The sequence below is a fragment of the Denticeps clupeoides genome, chromosome 13 (assembly GCF_900700375.1).
Source record: "Denticeps clupeoides chromosome 13, fDenClu1.1, whole genome shotgun sequence".
NCBI classification, from domain to species: Eukaryota; Metazoa; Chordata; class Actinopteri; order Clupeiformes; family Denticipitidae; genus Denticeps; species Denticeps clupeoides.
The window spans coordinates 17004660-17026872 of record NC_041719.1 but is presented as its reverse complement, the minus strand read 5'-3'; the positions used below and the strand labels follow the sequence as shown (position 1 = coordinate 17026872).

The 22213-nt window shown below is 40.6% G+C and overlaps 1 protein-coding gene across 2 annotated transcripts in view; it reads right to left on the bottom strand.

Moving 5' to 3' along the window:
- gabrg3 (gamma-aminobutyric acid type A receptor subunit gamma3) overlaps positions 1 to 22213 on the bottom strand; it is an 87069-nt gene that overhangs the window by 54526 nt on the left and 10330 nt on the right. For both annotated transcript variants that reach the window (XM_029001369.1, XM_029001371.1), the window contains exon 3: positions 14947 to 15014. In XM_029001369.1, the coding sequence (XP_028857202.1) occupies positions 14947 to 15014 (68 nt within the window). The remainder of the gene's footprint in view (positions 1 to 14946; positions 15015 to 22213) is intronic.

The window sequence follows — 22213 nt, the reverse complement described above, 5'->3', positions numbered from 1 at the left end:
TCTTTCTCAACAAAGAACAGAAGTAAAGGATCTAGGTGTCCTTATTGATCTCGATCCACATGTACATAATTTTACTATGATAGCGTTCTTTCACATTAAAAAACTGCAAAGATAAGAAATATCATCTCAATGCACGATGCAGAAAAGTTGGTCCATATCAAGGGTAGATTACCGCAATGCATTGCTGCATTGTTGTTCTAGTAAGTGAAAGTAAAAGTCATAGTGAACACAACAAAATGTGTCCTCTGCTTTTAACCCACCACCCTTTGTGAGCAGTGGGCAGCCATGACAGGCTCCCGGGGAGCAATGTGTTGGGATGGTGCTTTGTCCAGTGGCACCTTGGTGGCTCGGTGTTCAAACTGGCAACCTTCTGGTTACAGGGCCGCTTACTTGGTACGAGGTGATTCTGCCTAGTTGGTTGCAAACACAAGCAATCAATGACTGAGAAGCTGGCAGTGGCCATCATGCCATTTTATGGGAGTCATGTTATCTCATTTCCGTGTTGCTCACGGTCACATGGAAGGAATCACGTGACAATGGATACCCATCAATTTAGGTTTGACTACAAAGTCCTACTTTTGAAAGCACTTAATCATCCTGCCCCGCAGTACCTGAGTAAAATTCTGGTTACTTACGATCCGCCTGGCCCCCTGTGTTTTATGGGTGCAGGGTCACAGAAGGTCACAACTGGGAGCAGATCCGTCTCTTATAGAGCTCTACAGTTATGGAACGGCTTGCCAGTCAGTGTTTGGGACTGTGAGCCAGCTGAGTGCTCTCCTCCTCCCTAAAACTCTTTGTAGTTTTCTACAGTCCTTCATCAATGGCTACTTTTTTAAGAGCAAAAAAACATTGGAAAACCTAAAATAAAAAAATTAACAATTTCTGCTGCCAATTGAATTTAACTCAATATTATTCAATTAACTGGCTGCCATGTTAGAAATAAAATTAGGTTACAGACAAGGTCTAAATTTACTTGTGTTGTCATGTGATTCCACTCACGTGACCGTTGAACGGCTGCGGAAATGGGGTGACGCAACTCCTATAAAAGGACAAGATGACCGCCTCCCGTGGCTCCGTCATTGCATTTTTCATCAACGACTCAGCTCAACTGACCTCAAACTAATTAAGACTGTTCCTTTTCTTGTTTGTCCTCCTGTCCTGCCTCCCTGTTCCTTGTCTTGTCTTTTTTCGTGAGCATCAGCATCCGAGCATTTTGCAGCTTTGGCTGTCCACACACCCGCAGATTGTGTGGAAATTCACCTTCCTCCTTGCGCGTCTCTGCTACTAATTAAAACACCCTCATTTAAATGTCAGTGACTGTCAGATAAACCTAGAAGTAGACATATATTCTTTGCATTATCTGCCCAATTGATGGCATGCATGTCATGATGTCTTAATTATCATTTAAAATTCGGCCCTGAGAAAGGACGCCACAATTTACAATATGCCATGAACACAACACAAGCATAAAATTAACAATTAAAATTCGACCTAGCAGGACGGGTGTGATTTCTTCTATGATTAATCAAGAAATACATGTGTAGATGTACCCTGTACATAATTTTAAAAGCCCATTGAAAAGCTTTAAATGCATGTTTTCCCACAATGGCCCCTCATTTTGACATAGTCCACCAAATGTACAGTCAAGGTATTCAAAGCACAAACTTTTGCTTAAAGATTAAAATACATGTAGGGTGAAAAAAATCATTTCAAGTGTCAGTAAATTCCTTTTACTTGTCCTGAATAATGCAGTCTTTCTTCCTGTTCCTCCCTCTACGAGGAATCACTATTTCCCCAGTGTGGGCTGATCTTCAACTCTTCCTGCTTCTCGGGCTTAATTAATTTATAGGTGCATCTACTGCTGCCACTGTGGCTTTCACATATAATTGTATATTATTTGGGCCACATCTCACTTGTTGTATTTCAGTGTGCTGTATTATACATCAAACAAAACCTCCCATAGTTCATCCCATCTCAGTCTCCCTGGAGAGTTCCCCATTATCCACACACAGCAGGCATCATCAACAACGCATGAAGTGTGCGTTCTGACACTCATGTGGGCTGGAAGCCACAGATCTATGGGTCAGATAAAGCCAGTATTGAAAAGCAGCGCATCTGACCCTTCTTAGGCAAGGGTCCTTTGTGAGATCACCAGTGCCAGATGGAAAACGTGGAACAGATTAGCACTGGTCCACTGAACCTGTGCTTCTCTACATATTCTCTCTCTCACATATGTGTGTGTGCATGTTTGTGTGTGTTCATGTATGTGAGGAACGTTCGGTGGGGAAAGATGGAATGATGCAAACCCAGGACTCCAAAACACTGAATCTTAATTAAATTAAACAGGGCACGTGACCGGATCACATGGAACACGGGTAAAAAGATCAAGGACGGGCACAGCAAGGATACATTTATACTGATAACAACCGATGAACACAATCAAGTAATAAGAAGCACAAGACAGAGAACACAAAACACTGGTCTGGGAAATGGAACCATCACAGCCTCTGAGCCAGCTCCTGTAAACTAGCGGAAACTCCAAGAAGTTGCCATGTTCTCCAAAGTGGGGCTTACATGCCCCTTTGGGCCATGGGCCTTTGTTATGATTTTTAGGTGCCATCTGATGGGGTCTGCAACCCCTTTCATTCCACAGGTGGTGTTGAGCAGATGCCTCGCATTTGGAAACGACCAGGTTCAGTGTTCAACTATTACAGGATCCTGGGAGAGCTGTCATGTCAACTGAGTTGCAGGTTTCGGTTCAGATGGCCGTGTGCTCCAGGGTGTGCTGATATAGGCTAATGGCCTCTGTTGGACTGTGGATACCGACTCTGACAGTTTAAAGCGCAGCAGCCAGCTGTGCCTCAGGCGAGCCTGTGTCTAGTTTCTGTCGTGGCAACAAAACCCCGAGACCAGAACCTAGGAGCCAGATACCGATCCTAATAGAAAAGCCAATTCTTCCTCTGCCTGTGGGTATTTCGGAACGTGAGAGATGACTGTTCAGCAACAGGTACAGTGTAAATCTGTCAAAAAATAAAGACATAACAAACAAATGCTGAATCGACCTGACTGCAAGGACCAAGACCCATGTCATACAAATCTGAGGGATGGGTGGTTCTGGAAGTTGTGAAGATCAGCTTTTCTGCTTTTCTTGAATAATAATGAAAAAAAGGGAAAAAAACTGAGAAATGGCTAATGGAGGAAAAAACGATGTGTGGCTGTTGGGGGCGATGGTTGACTAGAACCCATATGTTGTCTCGGCTCCTTTATTTTATATATTTTTTTGGTTTGTGGTGTTCTCATCCTGGTCTTACCTATTTATTAGTGAAAATATTTAATTTGTTTTTTAAATGCATTTCTTCACACTCACTCCAGCTGCACTTGGAAACTATTCGCACACTGTACTTCAGTCTACCTCACTTACTGTCACAAAAAAGGAATTGTATAGGGGCACGAGGGCCATAATGTACAACCCGTATAATCAACAAGTATATTCAGGCGTGTCTGCAAATGAAAAAAACATATATATATATACATTTACATCACAACGGCGACAACAGACGAGTGAGAATGGAGAGAGATTATTAGAACCACACAAGAGAAGATAATCAGGGCTGGCACAATGACAAACAAGTATATGGTGTCACCAGTGTTGGGGAGTAACGGCATACATGTACCGGCGTTGCGTTTTTAGAATACAAAATATGAGTGACTGTATTTCGTTACAGTTACCGTTTAAAAGAGTGATAATCAGAATACAGTTACTTTGTTGAAATAAACGCATTACACGGCGGTCTGATCCGCGCACACAAACGCCTTCTGCCCGTTCCAGAGCAAGCACCAGTGTGCGCAATACTGCATGTAATACCGCGCATAATAGTGCCAAACGTTTCCCCAAAATGTTCCATTTTCTCCAAGTACAGTGCGAGGAATAATTTATTCAGAAATTTTTATAATCATGTCACTAAAGTCATTCAAAGTTTTTACCGGTTGCTGTGACGTGGAGAGTTTCACTCTTAAGTCAACAGGGAGCACAATTGCCCTTGGGCTGTAAAATGTGTTGCCAGATATGTGCCATCTGTCAAAGAGCCTCAACACAGAACCTTCTAATGATGCCAGCACGACTGGACATGATGACGACAACTTCTTCAGTTTTCAGAGTCCGCAGGTGACCTACAGCGGAGGATGAGGTACAGAGATATCTTCAAGATTCAGATAATACATTGGCCTCATTAAAGGCATATCCTCTTCATAAAATACGATATGACTCTGCCGTCAAGTGCTCCTGTCGAACATCTCTTTAGCCACGGAGGACTTGTTTTCACCCCACACCGTAACCGCATGACAGACAAACACTTTGAACAGGTGCTCTTGCTGCGTTAAAACCTTCTTTACTGGAGACTAAGTGGAACAGATGTAGGTAGGTTGCTGAAAATATGTTGGTATGGTCTTTTGTAAACTTATTGTTAGTTTTTTTGCAAGCATTAGAAAAGCAGCATCTCATATGTTTATGGCAATTATTGGATTTTTTTTTTTTGGGGGGTACGTTTTTCAACCAAACAGTTCAGCACTGACACCTTAGAGGGTTCTTGTAATGGCCATGAAGTAATGTTGCTGGGTTGCATTAAAAAATATATTGTCTTGTGTTTAAAATGATATCTAGTGGCAAGATTTAAAGTGCATTTTGTCATTGCCACATCAAGTTTGAATATCTGATTTGTATTGAAGGATCTTTAGTATTTTGAAATTATTTGTGGAAGAATAATATTGACAGTAAATGGCAAATTTTTTTTTTGAGAATTGTAATCAAAGTATTCAGAATACGTTACTCACATTGAGTAACTTAACGGAATACGTTACAAACTACATTTTGGGGCATGTATTCTGTAATCTGTAGTGGAATACATTTTAAAAGTAACCTTCACAACACTGGGTCTCACATGGTTGGCTAATAAACCAGTGTTTACTCACTATATTGTGATGTGCTGTTACTGTTATCCCATGTGCAATATTACTTGGGTTGTCAACACTATCACATAAATCACATGATTCATTTAGAAATATTTAACACACAGTAGCATTCCCCCCACATACAATGGCAGCCTTGTTAATGTTCATGATTTTCCTTTATAAATCGTTGGTTGTTACGATAAAAAAATTAAATGTTTTTCAATGTTTTTGTTAAATGTTTAGATTTTTCTGCTTGTTTATTAAAATCCATTTATCACAATGTTGAGTGCCTGTGCCTACCTCAAAGTGACATTAAGTTATATTTTCATATAAACACATATTTATATTTTTGCCAACACTATTATATCTGATTATAAACATAGAAAAAGTCTGAATGTGTATCTACCGAATGCATTCTTCCAGTTCTTCAACGTTCACTGTAAGATTAATCATTAACCTACACATTTTTTTACACATTCTAGGGTGACGCCTAAGTGCCCATGGCACCATATCATACTGTGAATGGGTTCTAATTGCCTACATATGTTTGGTGCAGGTGATTAGAACCCTTCATAAGTCAGACTGTGCAGCATGCGGGTGTGTCATGCATTGTTTGTGTGTAGACATTTGTTCTCCTTGTATGCTGCTTGTCTTATATTTAGTCTGTATTATGTTTTCTGGCCACTGTTTCTTTTTGTTTATTATTATAAGTTTAATTTTTAGATGTCGAGTGTTTGAATTTCACCTCCCTTAGCACCCAGTGGTATTACATATATTAATTCTACAGTTACAGTATAATAATACATAATTACTGAGCTGGTAACAGTGGGTTCATTTGCTGCCAGAGCCTGCAGGGTGTCATTTTTTATATATATATATATATGTGTGTGTGTGTGTGTGTGTGTGTGTGTGTGTGTGTGTGTGTGTGTGTGTGTGTGTGTATATATATATATATATATATATATATATATATATAATTTATTTCCTGTTTGGCTTGCCATAATATATATATATATACACACACACACACGCATACACACACACACACACACACACACATATATAAGTATACATACACATACATACATACATATATATATGTATGTATGTATGTATGTATATATATGTATATATATATGTGTGTGTGTGTGACACACTTCTATACACACACACACACACACACATATATAAATATACATACACATATATATAAATATACATACACATACATATATATATATATGTGTGTGTGTGTGTGTGTATAGAAGTGTGTCTTTGTGTATGTGTATGCGTTTATTGTTATGTCAATATTATATGTCTATATTTCTAAATGCATTGTGATATTTCATTTAAATATCACAATGCAAAAATGCCTTCTCATATTCCAAAAGTCTTTTCATAAGACTGATGCATATGACACATGCAATATACTGTTACTTTGCATTATTACATGATCCTTTTGCTTGTAATATATTAACACTGAGAGTGGGTTATTTTGAGAGATTTCCTTTAATGAATTGCAGAACTATGGAACATAATATTTAAACACACACCATAAAGACCAACATTTTGACAACACTACATTGTTCGCGTGGAACTTAGGTATTCAAAGCAAAAAGAATATATGTAGGAACGTGAATAGTCTGCACACAAAGAGGTGCAGCTCTATGGCCCATTCTTTTTTCTCCTCCTGAATAATGCAGTCGTTCCTCATGGTCCTTCTTTATAAATGAATGGTAAAATGAAGGAAAAGCGCCTTGGGAACAATATGCTGTAAAGACTCAAAATGAGGACAGTGCCATCATGTCTATGTGGGTAAAGGAGCCTTTGCGTTATATAAGACCAACAAGATCCCTTAACATAAAAAAAATTACTTAGAAGAGGTTTGAGCAGATGTCGATGTAGTTTTGTAAAGGTGAAGATGAAGTTTCTTTGGGGGATTAACAGGTTTTTTTTTTTTGTAACAGATTTGTGATTTGTTTTGTGATTAATATTGTTCGTAAATGCTCAGGGTTTTATTCTCACATCTCCTACTATCTCCTACTATGATGAGAACACAGGGCACAACAGTGACTGCTGTCAAGTTGCAGAATGCAAGCACATTCCAGCACTGATGGCTTTGCTTTATTCCATCAGTGCAGGGACTCAGACTCCTCTTGTGTTCAGTTCCTGTCATAAATGCATCGAGCCACAAATGAGTCTTTTGACATTCGCTTGGCACCCATTTCAGCACCCATTTTCTTTCTCTCTGTCTCTCTCTCTCTCTCTTTGTGCAGTTTCAAAATCACACTTCAAATTGTCTGGTTGTTGCTGATCTCTGTCACTAAACAAGCAATATTTCATCTCCCTCTATTTATGATCATGGTTTAAAAGGCTGTGGGAATCAAAGATTCTCTTAAAAATACTGTTTGTGTTTAAAACATTTTATATCTGTATATCTGTACAGAGTAAAATTCAAACTGTCACAACTTTTAATCACATGTTTTCTGCTAATCATTCCAGTTCCTGTATAATGACTGGCCATAGCACAACATCGACAGTTCGAAAATTCAAAGTCACAATATAATGTGCAGTCAATATGGAACAAACACAATCTGTTTGCTCCACTGTGAATAATTGTATTATGAATAATCTGATTATGTTATCAGCATCTGTGAATATTGTTTATTTGTTCTGTCTTGGCGAACCACAGCACCCAGCACCCAAGGGTTAAATTTAAAGTTAAAGCCAAGGTTAGATCAGCTTGTACCATCACTTCAAATAATAAATGGTTGTTTGTTTCAGCTCTTCAATAAAGAAATATTTGAATAGATATGGACATACATCCTTATCAACATTCGAGGCATGACAAGCACTACAAGGCTCCACTTCACAACTGGACGTTTGCTACTGAATCAGTTATCAAAGCAGAATCGCTTGTGTTGATGGTCCCTTTCCATGCGTGTAGACAGTTTCATTCTGATGTGAGATAGACGTGTAATGAATTTTAGTCAGTGATGAAAGACAGTGATGAAAGCATTAATTTTTCACGATTTTTGCATCCACTGGGTTGTGTCATCAGTAAACAGTTTGCTCTCATTTTTTTTATCTGGAACTTTGTGCCCAGACTTCATTTCCATAATACCTGTTATTATCAGTCTTGTTGTTTGTGCTGCTTGTCGTGATTGATGTGCTTGAAGGTCTGGCCGTGTCCTCTTTAGCCTCCGTGTCACACTGAGTCGCCCAGATTTGTGGCTGGGGCGGATGACAGTCTGGACACATGGACACAACATCCATGTACTCCTCAGTGGCTCAAATGTCAAATTTGTTCAGGGTGAATTCTTGAGTTCAGGGACCCATCCCTCAATTCCCCTTCCCTGTCTCCCCAGGAACCACGTAGAACTGCTACCTGGTTCGGAACCATGCAAGTGCTGCTGCTTTTGAACCCATGCCGAGGGAATGGACTTTTTGCCATCAGAGATGTTTTGAAGCCTTTTAATGGATGTGCAGGCATTAGTGTTCTGTTCTGATGACAGCGTTACCAGAAGTCTGCCTTCATTACTAAAGATTCCCCCAAAACGTCTGAGAAAATTACAGGCTTCTGTTGGACTAACGATGTGAAAAATACTATTCTGGGACATCCTTTTTTTATTGCTATACTAAATGTCCTTCAAACAATGTATGCTTTATTGCAGCGGTTTCCAACCTGGGGTCTAAACTGTATAATCCTGTATGCTATATAGACTAGGGCTGTGACTCTTGGGCCAGGTCAGGTTGGGTCAGCTTCACAATCAATTTCTATCATTTTAGTCGGGTTCAGCTCAATCCGGTCTATAGGACCTATCCTTTTTGTATGATTTGCTGCTTGTAAATTTGTGTGTTTTGCGAGAATTATCGCAAGAGAGATGTGGAAATGGATGCTGACCAGGTGAAACAGAGCAAACCTGTACATTAAACCTGTACATTTCCTTTGACTCTTAGTCAGGCACTCATTGCACCCGCAAAGAAAGCCGGGCTTTTAAATACTGAACATTACAAGGGCTCACGGGGTTATGGCTGTATGGAAATGGTGCAGTAAAACACACTGTGTGACTGTCATTTGTATAAATGCATCAACAAATGCTGTTCATTTTAGCAAATTAAAGTTTGTAATTGATCATTTTATTCTTTTAATGTGTATATACAGGATGGAATTGGAGTTGGGGGTCCTGGCTTGTCTTGGACACAGACGGGGGGGCTTCAGGAAAAAGGCTGGGAACCACTGCTTTATTGTATGCTTGACAACACAATGACGCCCCTATAATCTTTCAGCTCAGAATTGAAGCACTGAAGCATTTTAAGCAATGAGCTTCACAGTGCTGCATGCCTCCCTGACCTGAGGTTCCTCAGTCGAATCAAAGAGAACCGTGGAAACGCCGGCTACCGCCATTACAGGATTTCCTTGACTACATTGGTTGCCAAGGACACAGAGTGACCCAGACAATTAAAAATAGCCACCTCAGCATGAGTGAGTGGAAAAGAGACATCCACATGCAGGTCCGCTAATGAAGAGGACTCCTGTTGTGACAAGACCATTCATGTGCTAATGCACAAGGGTTTGAGTGGGTTATTGAGGAACCTCAGGGTGGGTAACACACTCGCCTATGAACCAGAAGACCCAGGTTCAAATCCATTGTGTCCCTGAGCAACACACATAACCCTGAGTGTCTCCAGGGGGGGACTGTCCCCTGATTGTAAGTCGCTCTGGATAAGGGTGTCTGGTCAATGCTGTAAGATATCATAACAAATGGTTTCAATTAGTGGGTGGACTAATGATGCTTCTCCATACACTAGCGTGGTATAACAGACCCAACCTGACATATCAAGAAATCAGGCTCTCGGACAGACTACTAATGGTAGTTTTATTTAGAATTGAGAAAATATTGGCTGTCGTTAAAACATTGGCCATGAAAAAAAAATTGAAATTGTAAATGAGAAATAAGGCACTCCTTTCTGTCCTTATTGGCAGCTAATTAGCAGTCACATAATTAAGCTGAACATGAGCTATTGACTTTCTTGGGCCTCATTAGCCGCTGAAAATTATTTACCAACGGCCAGTATTCGCGGCCTCATTTATTTTATCGGTGGACTGGTGTTACTAGAATACAGCAAGCAAGGTCAGTCAAAGGGAATTGAAGGTGCGTAATCTGGCGGACTTGCTCCTCCCTGCAGGTGGGGACCTCAGCCTTGGCACCAAGGCATGATGCTGAGACACAGTCTGCCCAAAATATGTGTGAATCATGAAGACCACGAATGCTAGATAAATGTGCCTTGGTGAAGCTCACTGTGGAAAGAATGTCTTTAGAGAGGATCTTCAGATGCTCTCGGGTGAACCAGATGAGGTTGAATAAAAATCTCTCTTTTCGACTGTGGATGCCGCTAGCCCTCTCTTGAAAAAGCAACTATTGACAGTTGAAAACCCGCTTTGCAGACATGGTTCAGTTTTAAAATGACTATATTAATAATAGAACACAATTGAATCTTGCTCTGATTTCAATGGAAAAAATTCTGTCTTTGAGTAGAAAGAAGCAGAAAGTGACAGAAAATTACCCATCATGACCAGCCTACATTAAAAGCCCTTCATTTTCAAGGTTGCTTAGAACACAAAGAGCACTCTGTGACAAAAGTGACAATTTGTCAAATTATTTCAGAAATGTACAAAATGAACATTTAACAGTTCACATTGACAAAGTCAAAACACAGGATCACACAAAACGGGGAAAAGCTCTAAAATGAACACTGTAAATAGAGGAGGCATGGCCAGATCGCTCATCTCCCTGGTCTTTTTTTTTATTATTCATTTGACTTTGTCTCGTTACTTTTATGAGCTGTCAGTTCAAAATTATCTGAAGCCAGCTTCATTTAAAACAATTTTGTTATTTCCAGATGATGCTTTATTGCCTGTGACAATTTCATTTTCTGGGCAAAATCCAGAGGTGAGGGCTTATTTAAGCATCCCTGATAGTGTTGGCACAGTCAACAGCCGAATCTATGGCAGGTCAGCACAGACCATCTGGACTCTTGGGGTCTAACCCATTTAATGTAAACTCTGACAATATTTGCTGTGGCCAAACCCCTTTCCATTTGTAAAACGGTTCCATAGCCCTAAAGTTTGCACATGGAGGTGCTGGAGCCCAACTCATATTTCATCGAACTGCGGTGATCAGTGTTCAACCAAGAGGCTGTGCCTGTCACTGGCTTCCATTCTCCAAACGAGAGCTGAGGTGTTCCTAGGGACATAGTTCTCTTTCTTTCTGGCACGACAAGATTCCCATCAAGCAAATCAGTCAGCGGACTGTCAGCATTTTTATTGTTTTCAGTTTTAATGGAGTATAAAATTAAACAGCATTATAGGATCTTGTGGAAATGAATCAGGGGGAAATATCAGGCATGACTGTGACTGTTCAGGCAGTGCTCAGATATAAAGATTCTCCAAGAGGATGAAAGTGCATTATGAATTCTTTTTCTTTAAATGATGCTCCCCCTACATAACATTTTAATGTGCCTCCAGTGAACGCATCTTCCAGTACTCTCGATAAATAGATCTAACTCCCCCTCTTTGCCAGCTGCCTCCATGTTACCTGCAAAGCCTGATTTAAATGCATTGGACATGGAACACTACATGGCTAATTTGGCATCAATGAATTAATCAGGCAATCGTTATTTAAGTGCACCCTGGGATTTTGTGGTAGGTTAGCAAACAGACTATTATAATTAGCAGGCATGCAGCATGCTAAGTGACGGCCTAACAGGCACCTGACCAACCCTGGGGTCAGGAGCCCAGTCGCTTAGACCTGCAATGAGGATGGGTGCAAAAGAGCGGGTCCCAGAAACAAGACCTTAAATGCGGTGACGCAACTTTGGTTTCAGACCAGAGAGCTGATGTGGCGCTGTAAATGCGTGGGTGTCTGGAGGGGATGGGGGGGCTGGGGGGGGGGGGGGGGGGGGGGGGGCTGTGGGGGAGTGAACAGAATCTCGGCAGATCAGGAGAATGCAACTGTCGGTTCTGTGCAGGTTTTGGGGGGAAGCAATGAAGGAGGTTAACGGGTGTGTGAGGGAGAAAGTCAATTATTTTCTGTAAGGTTCTCAGCAATTTATAATGGGTAACAATTATATGAAGGCGTGCAGGGATTAGTTGGTACAGCAAGCCATTTACCAGCATGAAAAAAAGCAGAGCGAAAGACACTGAGAGTTAAACTTACAACAAAAAATACCTTCCTGCCTTAAAAATGGCAGCTCGTCCAAATGCACACTCTGAGGACGAGGATAAACTATTAAAAATCGTTTTGTTAAAGAGACTCGACATGCTTCGTGCTTCACTCCACTGGTTGCCAAGTCATTTTATTAATGCTTTTTAAGGCTCTAAATGGACAGACACCACCACCACCTTGTGCATCTTCAGCCAAGCCCTAGATCTTTGAGATCTAATGGCGACGCGCTCCTCCACATCCCCCGATCTTACCTTAAGCAGAAGGGTTGTTGCGCCCCACTTATGGAAAGCTATTTTATCTAGCTTTCCCAGAGTTTTTTTTATTGTTTTATTCAGCCTCAATTAAGTTTAAAGCTATTATTCGGCATTTATTATCGGCATGTATTATCGGCATGTATTATTGGCATGTATTATTGGCATGTATTATCAACAAAATTTATGACGAAATATCTTCGTCATTTTTCGTAATATTTTCGAAAAAGGCTAAACATAATTTCATGGATTGTAAATATACTGTCTGCTGTCTTTCCGGTAACTAGTGTCTGAAAACACGCAGAGAGGTGTTCACAGAATGATATATGGAGGGCAGAAGGCAAATCTTTTTCTGAGGACTAGCGTTGGTCAATTATCCCCAAAGCCTTCACTAATCCATCACCATTTGAGGGGAGCCATCTGACAAGCCTGTGGACCTCACTGTAATCCATCTTACATATGCATATACATATTGTGTGTGTGTGTGTATGCGTGACTGATTATGAGTGTTATTTACAGGCTCAGTTTCATTTGATCAGTCAAAGTGATCAGTCAAGTGAGTGGCCAAATCATGGTGGTTGCAACTGTGGGATTTTCTGCTGTGTATTATATATATTTTACATATATCACTCCATTTAGGTAACATCTACTCAACAGGAATCTTCACAGGTGGAGTATTGATACAGATGCAAATACATAACCTGCCATTTAGGTGGACAAATGGTCTGCTGTGCCAATTAACCATCTTATAATAGGTTATTATATAATATAATACAATATCTGACACACAATATGATATATACACACAATATCATATGGCCATCCCCTATTTCTTTAGAATGACAGAGATTATGTTTGAGTCCTAGCGAACCAGAACTGATTACTTCATTGATGGTAAGCACGTTCTCTGTCGCTCTGGATAAGGGTGTCTGCCAAATGCCATAAATGAAATGTAATTTAAGATGAATAATAATAAAAAATAAAAGACTTTTTAATGCAATTTAGAGAATACATTTATAATAATACAATTGTACTTTTAGTCTGTAGGTGCCATTGACAATAGCAGCGGGCACAATAATGAATGGCTGAGGTTAAAATGATTCTTTGCTGTTGTTTTTATTAAAGCGATTTCATGGGTTAGCTGCAAGGTTCATGAGATGAAACCGTGCAACACACAGGCACCTCTTCTTTCCATGAGCTGACAGCTGAATTGCTATGTCTGGACGGAACAGTTTCTTGCCAACATTGCCCCACAGGTACGGATGTTTCGTAGCAGGAAAAGTGATGGATAATTCTCAACATTGTCCAGTACACTTTACCTCCAGTAGCCTGTCATTTGTCACATCTGGCACGCAGACGCTCAGATTGAAGACTGACATCCGTCATTACAGTCAGGAGGAAGTCAGGACAATGACTGCTATCTTACAAAAACTATCCAAGCATTCCACATCCCACGACATTACATGAGGCTACAACTCAAGTTGTGAAACAATAACCAAAGCAGCTTCTGAAGCAAGATGTTGGCACTATTCTTCATTTTGCCATTCAAAACAGTTAACACATGCTTATCTTATACAGAGAGAGAGAGCGAAACACACACACATATACACACACGTGTTCTTCCAATGCTTTTTGTATCCTACCAAGCATGGTATCCATCCACGTTAAAAAAAGTCGAACTCCCTGTGGGAGAGCCTTTCTCTCATTATTTCCTTAAAGACCATCAGATAGCAGAAGCCTTTTATGGAGTACATGCTCAGTGACATTTTCCCCAAGACACTGAGGCAAAATACACTCCACAATATGCCAGTTTTGCCATTTTAAGATGATCACTCTTGCAGAATCCAAATCTAAGAGCTACAAACAGCCACATTAATGAACTGATCATATTAAGAAAAGGCGTGGCTCATTCCACTTAAAGAAATGATAATAATTTATCCTAGCAGTCACATGTACATGGTACACTAGGCTTGCAGTTTTAATGGGTTCATTCTAAAAACCTCTGTCTGACAGGAAGCACTGCTTCCACTTAACACCCTTGTTAATGTAATATTTCCTCTTACTTGTGTAATGAAAGATCACTTGTGTCTGCATTGGACAATGAAGCCTATTTGGACAACCATTGGACATCCTGCATTTATTCGCTATGTCCTGTTCCCAGCTGCTTTCTTTTATGTACTGGACTGCAAATGTTAATCACTTAAACATCACAGAAGTACCTCAAAGCTCCTAAGAAGAATTCCATGTGGTCGTAGCATTAAAGGTGTGTTTTATTCTTTGAAGGAGCTAAACAAGGTTTGGAGTCAGCGTGTAATGAGGGTCGTTGTCAGGGATAAAGCAGGGGTGTGAGGTATGCGTTCCACTGGCTTCAGATGGATGACCGTGATGCAATTACACACCTCGTCTACTTAAGTACTTTTGTATATTGGAACATGAGGAGCTAGGAACACGGATGATGTGAACTTTAGGAAGAAGGAACATTTCCAGTAGTCAACGCATATCAAAATGCTTTTTCTTACCATATTTATTGATGACACAGGTCCAATACTGTTCACATAGATGTCAACATCAATGACTGTGGGCTTAACTGCAAACAGAAAAAGGAAACATTTCATTTGAATACTGCTAAAAAATGACATTACAAGCCTAAAAACCTTTGGGACCAGAGGTCATCTTTGGCATTTCTTCTGCATTAAAATGCCTTTATATGGCATCAGATCAAATCCATAAATTCATGGTTTACTGGCTAGATGGCTAATCACTGTACTTTTCATTCACTAGACATAAGCTGTCCACACCTTTTGCCAAAAGACTATAAAGTACAAATGAGGAAACTTTGAAATAGGAATCTACAACACTTCATCTTTCCTCTATTTATGGTGTCATGGTGCTTGTCAAAAATGCTATTGTGTATCTCACTGGATCAAACTGAGTAAAATGCATGATGTTTATTCATTAATCCTTACACATGTAGGTTTGTATTGTATTCCATTATTTTCTTAAATAAATAGTGAATCAAGTATATGATTTATTTTATATCAGTGTATAAAATACTAACAGTGTGCTAGTTAACAGCAATTCTTTTCCAGTACCAGTATTCTACTCACAGCTGTTCTGGCGGTCAGAGCTCATTAGGTCACTACACACAGCTGGACAGCAACATCTGGAGATGTCCATTATCACTGATAATTGTGCCTTTCATCTGATGTGGGGAGGTTAACTCTGTAAGGCCAAATTCAGCAGCCAAGAACATCAGGGATTGGCAACAGAAATGTCATTGCTAACCTTTATTTATGTAAAAAGACAATCACAATGACAATCACTTTCACTTTTAATGTCCCCATCAGGTAATGGCCAGGCTATGCAGTTACTTGGCTGGACCAGATTCTTGTCCATGAAAGCATTCAGTAAAATACATCTTTTAAAAGTGAATTAAACTCCAAATATTTTGATCACAGTGTGAGACAAGGGGAGGTGATTTTTGTTCACTGATACAGAAAGGTATTGAATTTTTATAATGATTCAACCTGCAGGTCTGCAGATCTTTATTGTGTCTAACAGAAATATCAATACCCTTCCATTACTGAAATCAAATTTCATAACCTCTTTTTCCATTCATGATGTGTTGACATATTTTGAGGGTTCACATGCAGTCATGATTACCTTTATCTTATATTGCTGTGATAAAAAAAAAAGTGAATTGATTGTCATTGTGATACACAGCTGCACAGCACATGGTGACACAACGAAACGTGTCCTCTGTATTTAACCATCACCCTTGGTGAGCTGTGGGCAGCCATGACAGGTGCCCGGGGATCAGTGTGTGGGGACGGTGCTTTGCTCAGTGGCACCTCAGTGGTACCTTGGTGGATCGGGACTCAAACCAGCAACCTTCTGAGTACGGGGCCGCTTCCTTAACTGCTAAGTCACCACTGCAGCACAGTGGAAAGTGCCAAATATTTGTGTAAATGATGGCAATCTTCCATTAACATATTCAGACAGACTGTGGAGATCAAACTTTGGAAAAGTAGCAGTTGATTCAATGAAATTCAAGTGGGCAAAAGTAGCCAAAACACTACAGGCATTTAGGATGAAAGGGCAGATTTCACCAGGAACATTGGCTTCAGAGTTCCTAAACAGACCAAAATAAAACCTGATCATTTGAACATTTTCCATTTACAGATAGATTGTTTTACTGATTTGTTCATTAAACCAAACTGATTAACCAATCAGCAACTCAGTTAATACCAGGGTGTTATAAATGTAATTGACATTCAAACGTAACAAATTCATTTACCGAGTTATCTATTTTTATTCATTTATTTATTTATTTTGCAATATAATTAAACGTGTAACACGTGCAATCCCAATGGGAATAATCCTTAACTTCTCCCATATCCAGCCCATCTGCTGTCTGCTTGATTTGCCAGTTGATGTAAAAACGATGATGTACTAAATGGGACTGTGTGCTCTTCAGTACGACAACAACAAAGTAAGTGATTGTCACACGTAATACACAGCAGCACAGGACACAGTGCACACAGTGAAATTTGTCCTCTGCATTTAACCCATCACCCCGAGTGAGCAGTGGGCAGCCACGGCAGGCGCCCGGGGAGCAGTGTGTGGGGACGGTGCTTTGCTCAGTGGCACCTCAGTGGTACCTTAGCAGATCGGGATTCGAACCAGCAACCTTCTGATTACAGGGCCACTTCCTTAACCACTAGGCCACCACTGCCCCACTGACAAGGACATCATAAGTCTCCCACACACTTGGGTACATTCATCAGAGAACTGAATCAATACAGGGTGCATCACAGAATCCCAGACAGCCACAACAAGTTGAAAGTGCAACTCTGACAGAGTAAACAGAGCCTGCACTCTTTGGTCTAAAGCAGTTGTGCCTGAAACCTGCAAACCAATCAACCTCATTGATCCAGTTTGGGCGCAATGAAGGGGAAAAAAGATGAAGTGTGCAGGTTTTGTTATTTTATGTCTCAGCTGTACTTGGCAAATCAATGTACAAAAGACAAAAAAAAAAAAAAACAGATTGGCCACCTCACTTTAAGTTGTTGTTTTCAGATCTTTTAAAGTACAAGAAAATTGTTGCCTCTTAAGCACCGGTCATCTATTTTTAGGAAGAAAACACAGAACTGACTCACTTTTTTAGTCTACTGAAAGTGTGTGTATCACATTCATGAAGAAAGTAAAATGAAAGACTTTTGGTTCTTTTGGTGATAAGAAAATGAGTCATTGAAAATTAGGATTGACATCAGCCTGAAAGGACAATAGCTAAGATTCAAGATTCAAGATTCAAGATTCAAGATTCAAGATTGGTTTATTGTCAGTACAACAGTATACACAGTATACCGTGTATTGAGAAAATGTTTTACACAGACCCCCCGATAGTGCAATCTAAAACTAAAGCTTAAATACAGTACAGGTTTCTCTACAGGAGAAAAGTAGAAATTAGAAGTGTATTGTTGTTGAGTTTATCAGTTTTTTGGCTATGGCAGTGCATTGAGAGCTCTGACTGCTTGGGGGAAGAAGCTCTTGCAGTGTCTTTCAGTTACAGTTCTGATGCTGTGGAACCGTCTGCCAGACGGTAGAAGGGAGAACAGGGCGTGTGAGGGGTGGTGTGTGTCCTCCATTATGTTCCGAGCTCGACGGATGAGGTGTTTATCGTAGAGCTGGGAGATGAGTGGAAGTGGAACCCCGATGATGATCTCTGCTGTCTTCACTATCCACTGCTGGGCCTTCTGCTCAGCGATAGTGCAGTTCCCGTACCAGACAGTGATGTAGCAGCAGAGAACACTCTCAGTGGTCCTCTGGTAGAACAATGTGAGGATGGGAGGATGTGCACACCCAGGAACTTCATGCTGCTGCTCAACAGCAGATCCATCGATGTGCAGTGGGGTGGGGACAGTCGGTTTCTTCCTGAAGTTGACAACCATCTCTTTGGTTTTGGTGACATTGAGAGTCAGGCTGTTGCCCTGGGACCAATCCACCAGATGTTTTATCTCCTTTCTGTAGGCAGACTCATTGTTGTTGGTGATGAACCCCATTACTGCTGTGAATGCTAAGCTGAAGTTGATGAACAGCATTCTGGCGTAAGTGTCTTTTTTGTTGAGGTGGAAGAGGGTTGTGTGGAGGGCAGACGAAATTGCATTGTCTGTGGAGCAGTTTAGCCAGTAAGCGAACTGAAGTGGGTCCAGATTCTGTGGAAGTTTGGTCTTCATGTGCCTCAGAACCAGCCTCTCAAAGCACTTCATAATGATGGGTGTGAGCGATATGGGCCGGTAGTCAATGAGGCAGGACACAATTGAACTGGGACGATCTTGGTGGTTTTGAAGATATCTGTGAAGATGTCTGCAAGCTGGTCAGCACACTACCGTAACACCCAACCAGGAATGTTGTCTATCTAAACAGTTCTATCCATATAAACACAAAATCTATATAGTCTATTGATGACTGCTATAAAAAAGAAAAATATTAAAATGTCAAAGGTTCATATTTTGAAGGTTGAGTCTTTTTAACCACAAAAGAAAAAATTTACTTAAAGTAAATCAAACATTTTTACAGTTCAACAGGAAGGTATCTCCAACAACTTTTGTGATTTCGAAGACCAGGATTCAACATTAATCACAATAATTGATTTTTTTTCATAATCAAGCAACCACCACAAACATTCACTTGTGAACTTCAGTTAGTCTCGAATTATCTCTGCAGAGGTATTGCAAGTCAAGAAAATTAGTAAATTAGTAAAGTATTCATAATACCTTTTTAAAGTTTGGTTATTAAAACCTCAGCAAAAGGGGATTGAAGCTCGATCATCTGAGATACAGATGATGATCATTCCATTCTTGTTTTTGTAAATCTTTAAATCCTAACCACAAAACCTGTTATGACATTAGCAAACACTTACTTTATCTTACAAAGTGTCATGAAAATATGTCCCTAAAGCCCAAAAACTAGAAATGAAAATAATAAAGAACTGTCGTGGTCTGCGTTTGTTGAGTATGCCGGTTCCGTGTTCCTGTCCGGATTTTCGTGTTCACTGTGTCTGTTCCTGATTTCCAGATTGTGTTCACCTGTGTTGCTCTGTATTAACCTATCCTGGTTGTCTCTTGTCCTATGTGAGGAAGTGTAGTGAACTTCACACATCTTCCCTCTCTCTTCTCTTAACAAAGTCCAAGTCTATGCCTGGGCTCTGTCATCTTTAACCGCAGAGAATGAGTAGGTTAAGTATTCATAATAAAGTTTTATTATCAAAACATCATCAAAAAAGAGTTGAGATGGAAGCTAGATTTTCTCATAAGCTTTATATTACAAAGTACATTCAAAATATGTCCCTAAAGCCCAAAATCTTTACTAAGAGAAATCTTTTCCACCTGAACTGGTAACATCATATGGGTGGTAGTAGCCTAGTGGGTAACACACTCGCCTATGAACCAGAAGACCCAGGTTCAAATCCCCAGTAATATATGATGTAAATCATATATTACTGAATTGTCTTTTGCAGTTTTGGCTGTGCTGCTTTCCTGGTGAGTTCACTGGTCAGTTGTGATCAGGAAACTTTCACTTCAGACAGATCTACGCTTGTCAGCATTTGGCTCCAGCTCATGTCTGGGCACTCTGGTCACTTCTGGCACGCTGTCTACACTCCTGGTTGGGGACTCACATAGCCCGGCTCATGCATGTTACTGAGTGGCATGTTGGGACTTCATGTCCATAAGATCCTCTGCGCTGCTCTCACAATGAGCCTTGCCATCATTGTGCGTTACTGGTCTTTCCGGTGAAATCGAAGGCACGTGCTGTGTCGTGACAAGGCACGTTGAAGCACAATCAACGCGAGAGTGTCTTCTGGTGTTGGGCCAGTTCACACTAAAAAACATCTACTTTAATTTCATTATTTCATTTGTTATTATTATTTTTAATAATTAAAAATTTAGGCTTTTTATCATTGTTATTACTTTTTCGATTCAAGTTCTGAAAATGTCTTCAGCATCATTTGTATCACTTTCATGGCTGCCAGATACCCGATGTACCTGATGCCATTGTTCGTGAGATTATTTGTTCTGTTCAGCATTCACAGAAAACTGAGCATGTAGGAAGCAGTCCTGTCCGTCAAACGTTTTCTGGCCTGCAGTCAGCCCTGTCAGCAGCAGATGAGCGATTACAGCCTGGCCTCGCTTTCTCAATGAAGTCCGGCCAAAGGCCACCGCGTGGAAGTCTCTATGAAGCAAAAACAATTAATAACAATCAACCCCGCTGGCCGCGTTTCATTCTGGCTGCCACGCCGCTCTCCCGATCTGCTCCGAATCTGCTCGGCCGAGGGGGCAGCGACACACACACGACACTCTCAATTAATTCAGCGGCAATAGGCCTGGCGAAACGAGCACTAATGGCCACTTGCACAACCCCGTGAACATCCATTAAACGTGCTCCAGATGCTGAACCTTTCCCGGCGCGGCCGAGGAAGGCTGGGAGGGCAGTAATTAAGTGGTAGCGATGATGGGCGAGATGGGAGACTGGCGATGGCGATGGGATGGATTCTGCAAGAAGATTTTCATGTTGGTTCACTACGCTTTGTGGGATTTAGCGAAAGACCCAGACAGACATACAGTCATGTCACTCCCATCAGGAAAAAAGAAAAACGGAACAAATTGCCTACCTACACAAGCCATCATTCAGGTTATTACTTTCAAATTAAACCTCTTGTTTGCTATGAGACTTTTCCCGGAGAGGCACTCCTGTGTCATGCTTGTAGAAATTAGTAAAAAAAAAAAAAAAAGAATTCCACGAGTCTTTTGAGATGAAACTTTAATCGGGCACACCTCATTGAGAGATGTGAATTTTCACAGCTTAACGGCACGCACACCTCCTCGCCGGGCTCCGGGGCTGGGCCCAGAATTAAATACTCATGCATGTTTAATGCGTACAGTGAAGGGAGCAGCTACAGTTCCTGGTAGGCAGAGATGCAAGAGGAAAGTGGAGGCGTGGGACGGGGCCAGTGGGGTTGACTGGTTGACTGGGGGACTGGTGTGGAGTTGGGTGGGGGTGGCGAACAGAACTGTGTCAGCAGGGGGCGGGTGGCACTGCTTGTTAATTATGGCCCTTTGAAGATCCATGCCCATGCGATTATGCTCTCATTAAAAAGCAATTGTGCCTGTTTTCAGGTTATGCCCCTGTACCTGCCCATTAACCGAAATAGGATCAGTGCAACAATGCACAACTCCATGCATACTTAAATTCTATTTATGCATGTGCATATGGAATCACTACGGCAAAATCTCGCATTCCCACATTATCTTGCATGAAACTGGAGTATGTGACTATGTATTAGTTTTTTTTTTTACCTATTTGGTTGTTAGCCTGTACATAGTTCTTGCTGTGTCTTCATAAGGACTATAAAGCCTTCAGCAGTAGTGTGCAGTACACACAGAGAAATGTGTGTACCACTGTGTACCTATATGGGTACAAGTGCTTGTCGCTGGGGCAGTACCCTTCTAAAGAACAATAATGTAACTATCCTTGCAGGTACTGTTTTTGTGCCCTAGTCATCTGTACCCTTTAAAAAATTGTGTACAAGTCATGACTGTAATTTAATCTTATATTTACATATACAGAACAGACTAAAAGGTTGGACACACCTTCTCATTCAATGTGTTTTCTTTATTTTTATGACCATTTACGTTGGTAGATTCTCACTGAAGGCATCAAAACCATGAATGAACACATGTGGAGTTATGTACTCAACAAAAAGTGAAGACCTGGCCTCCACAGTCA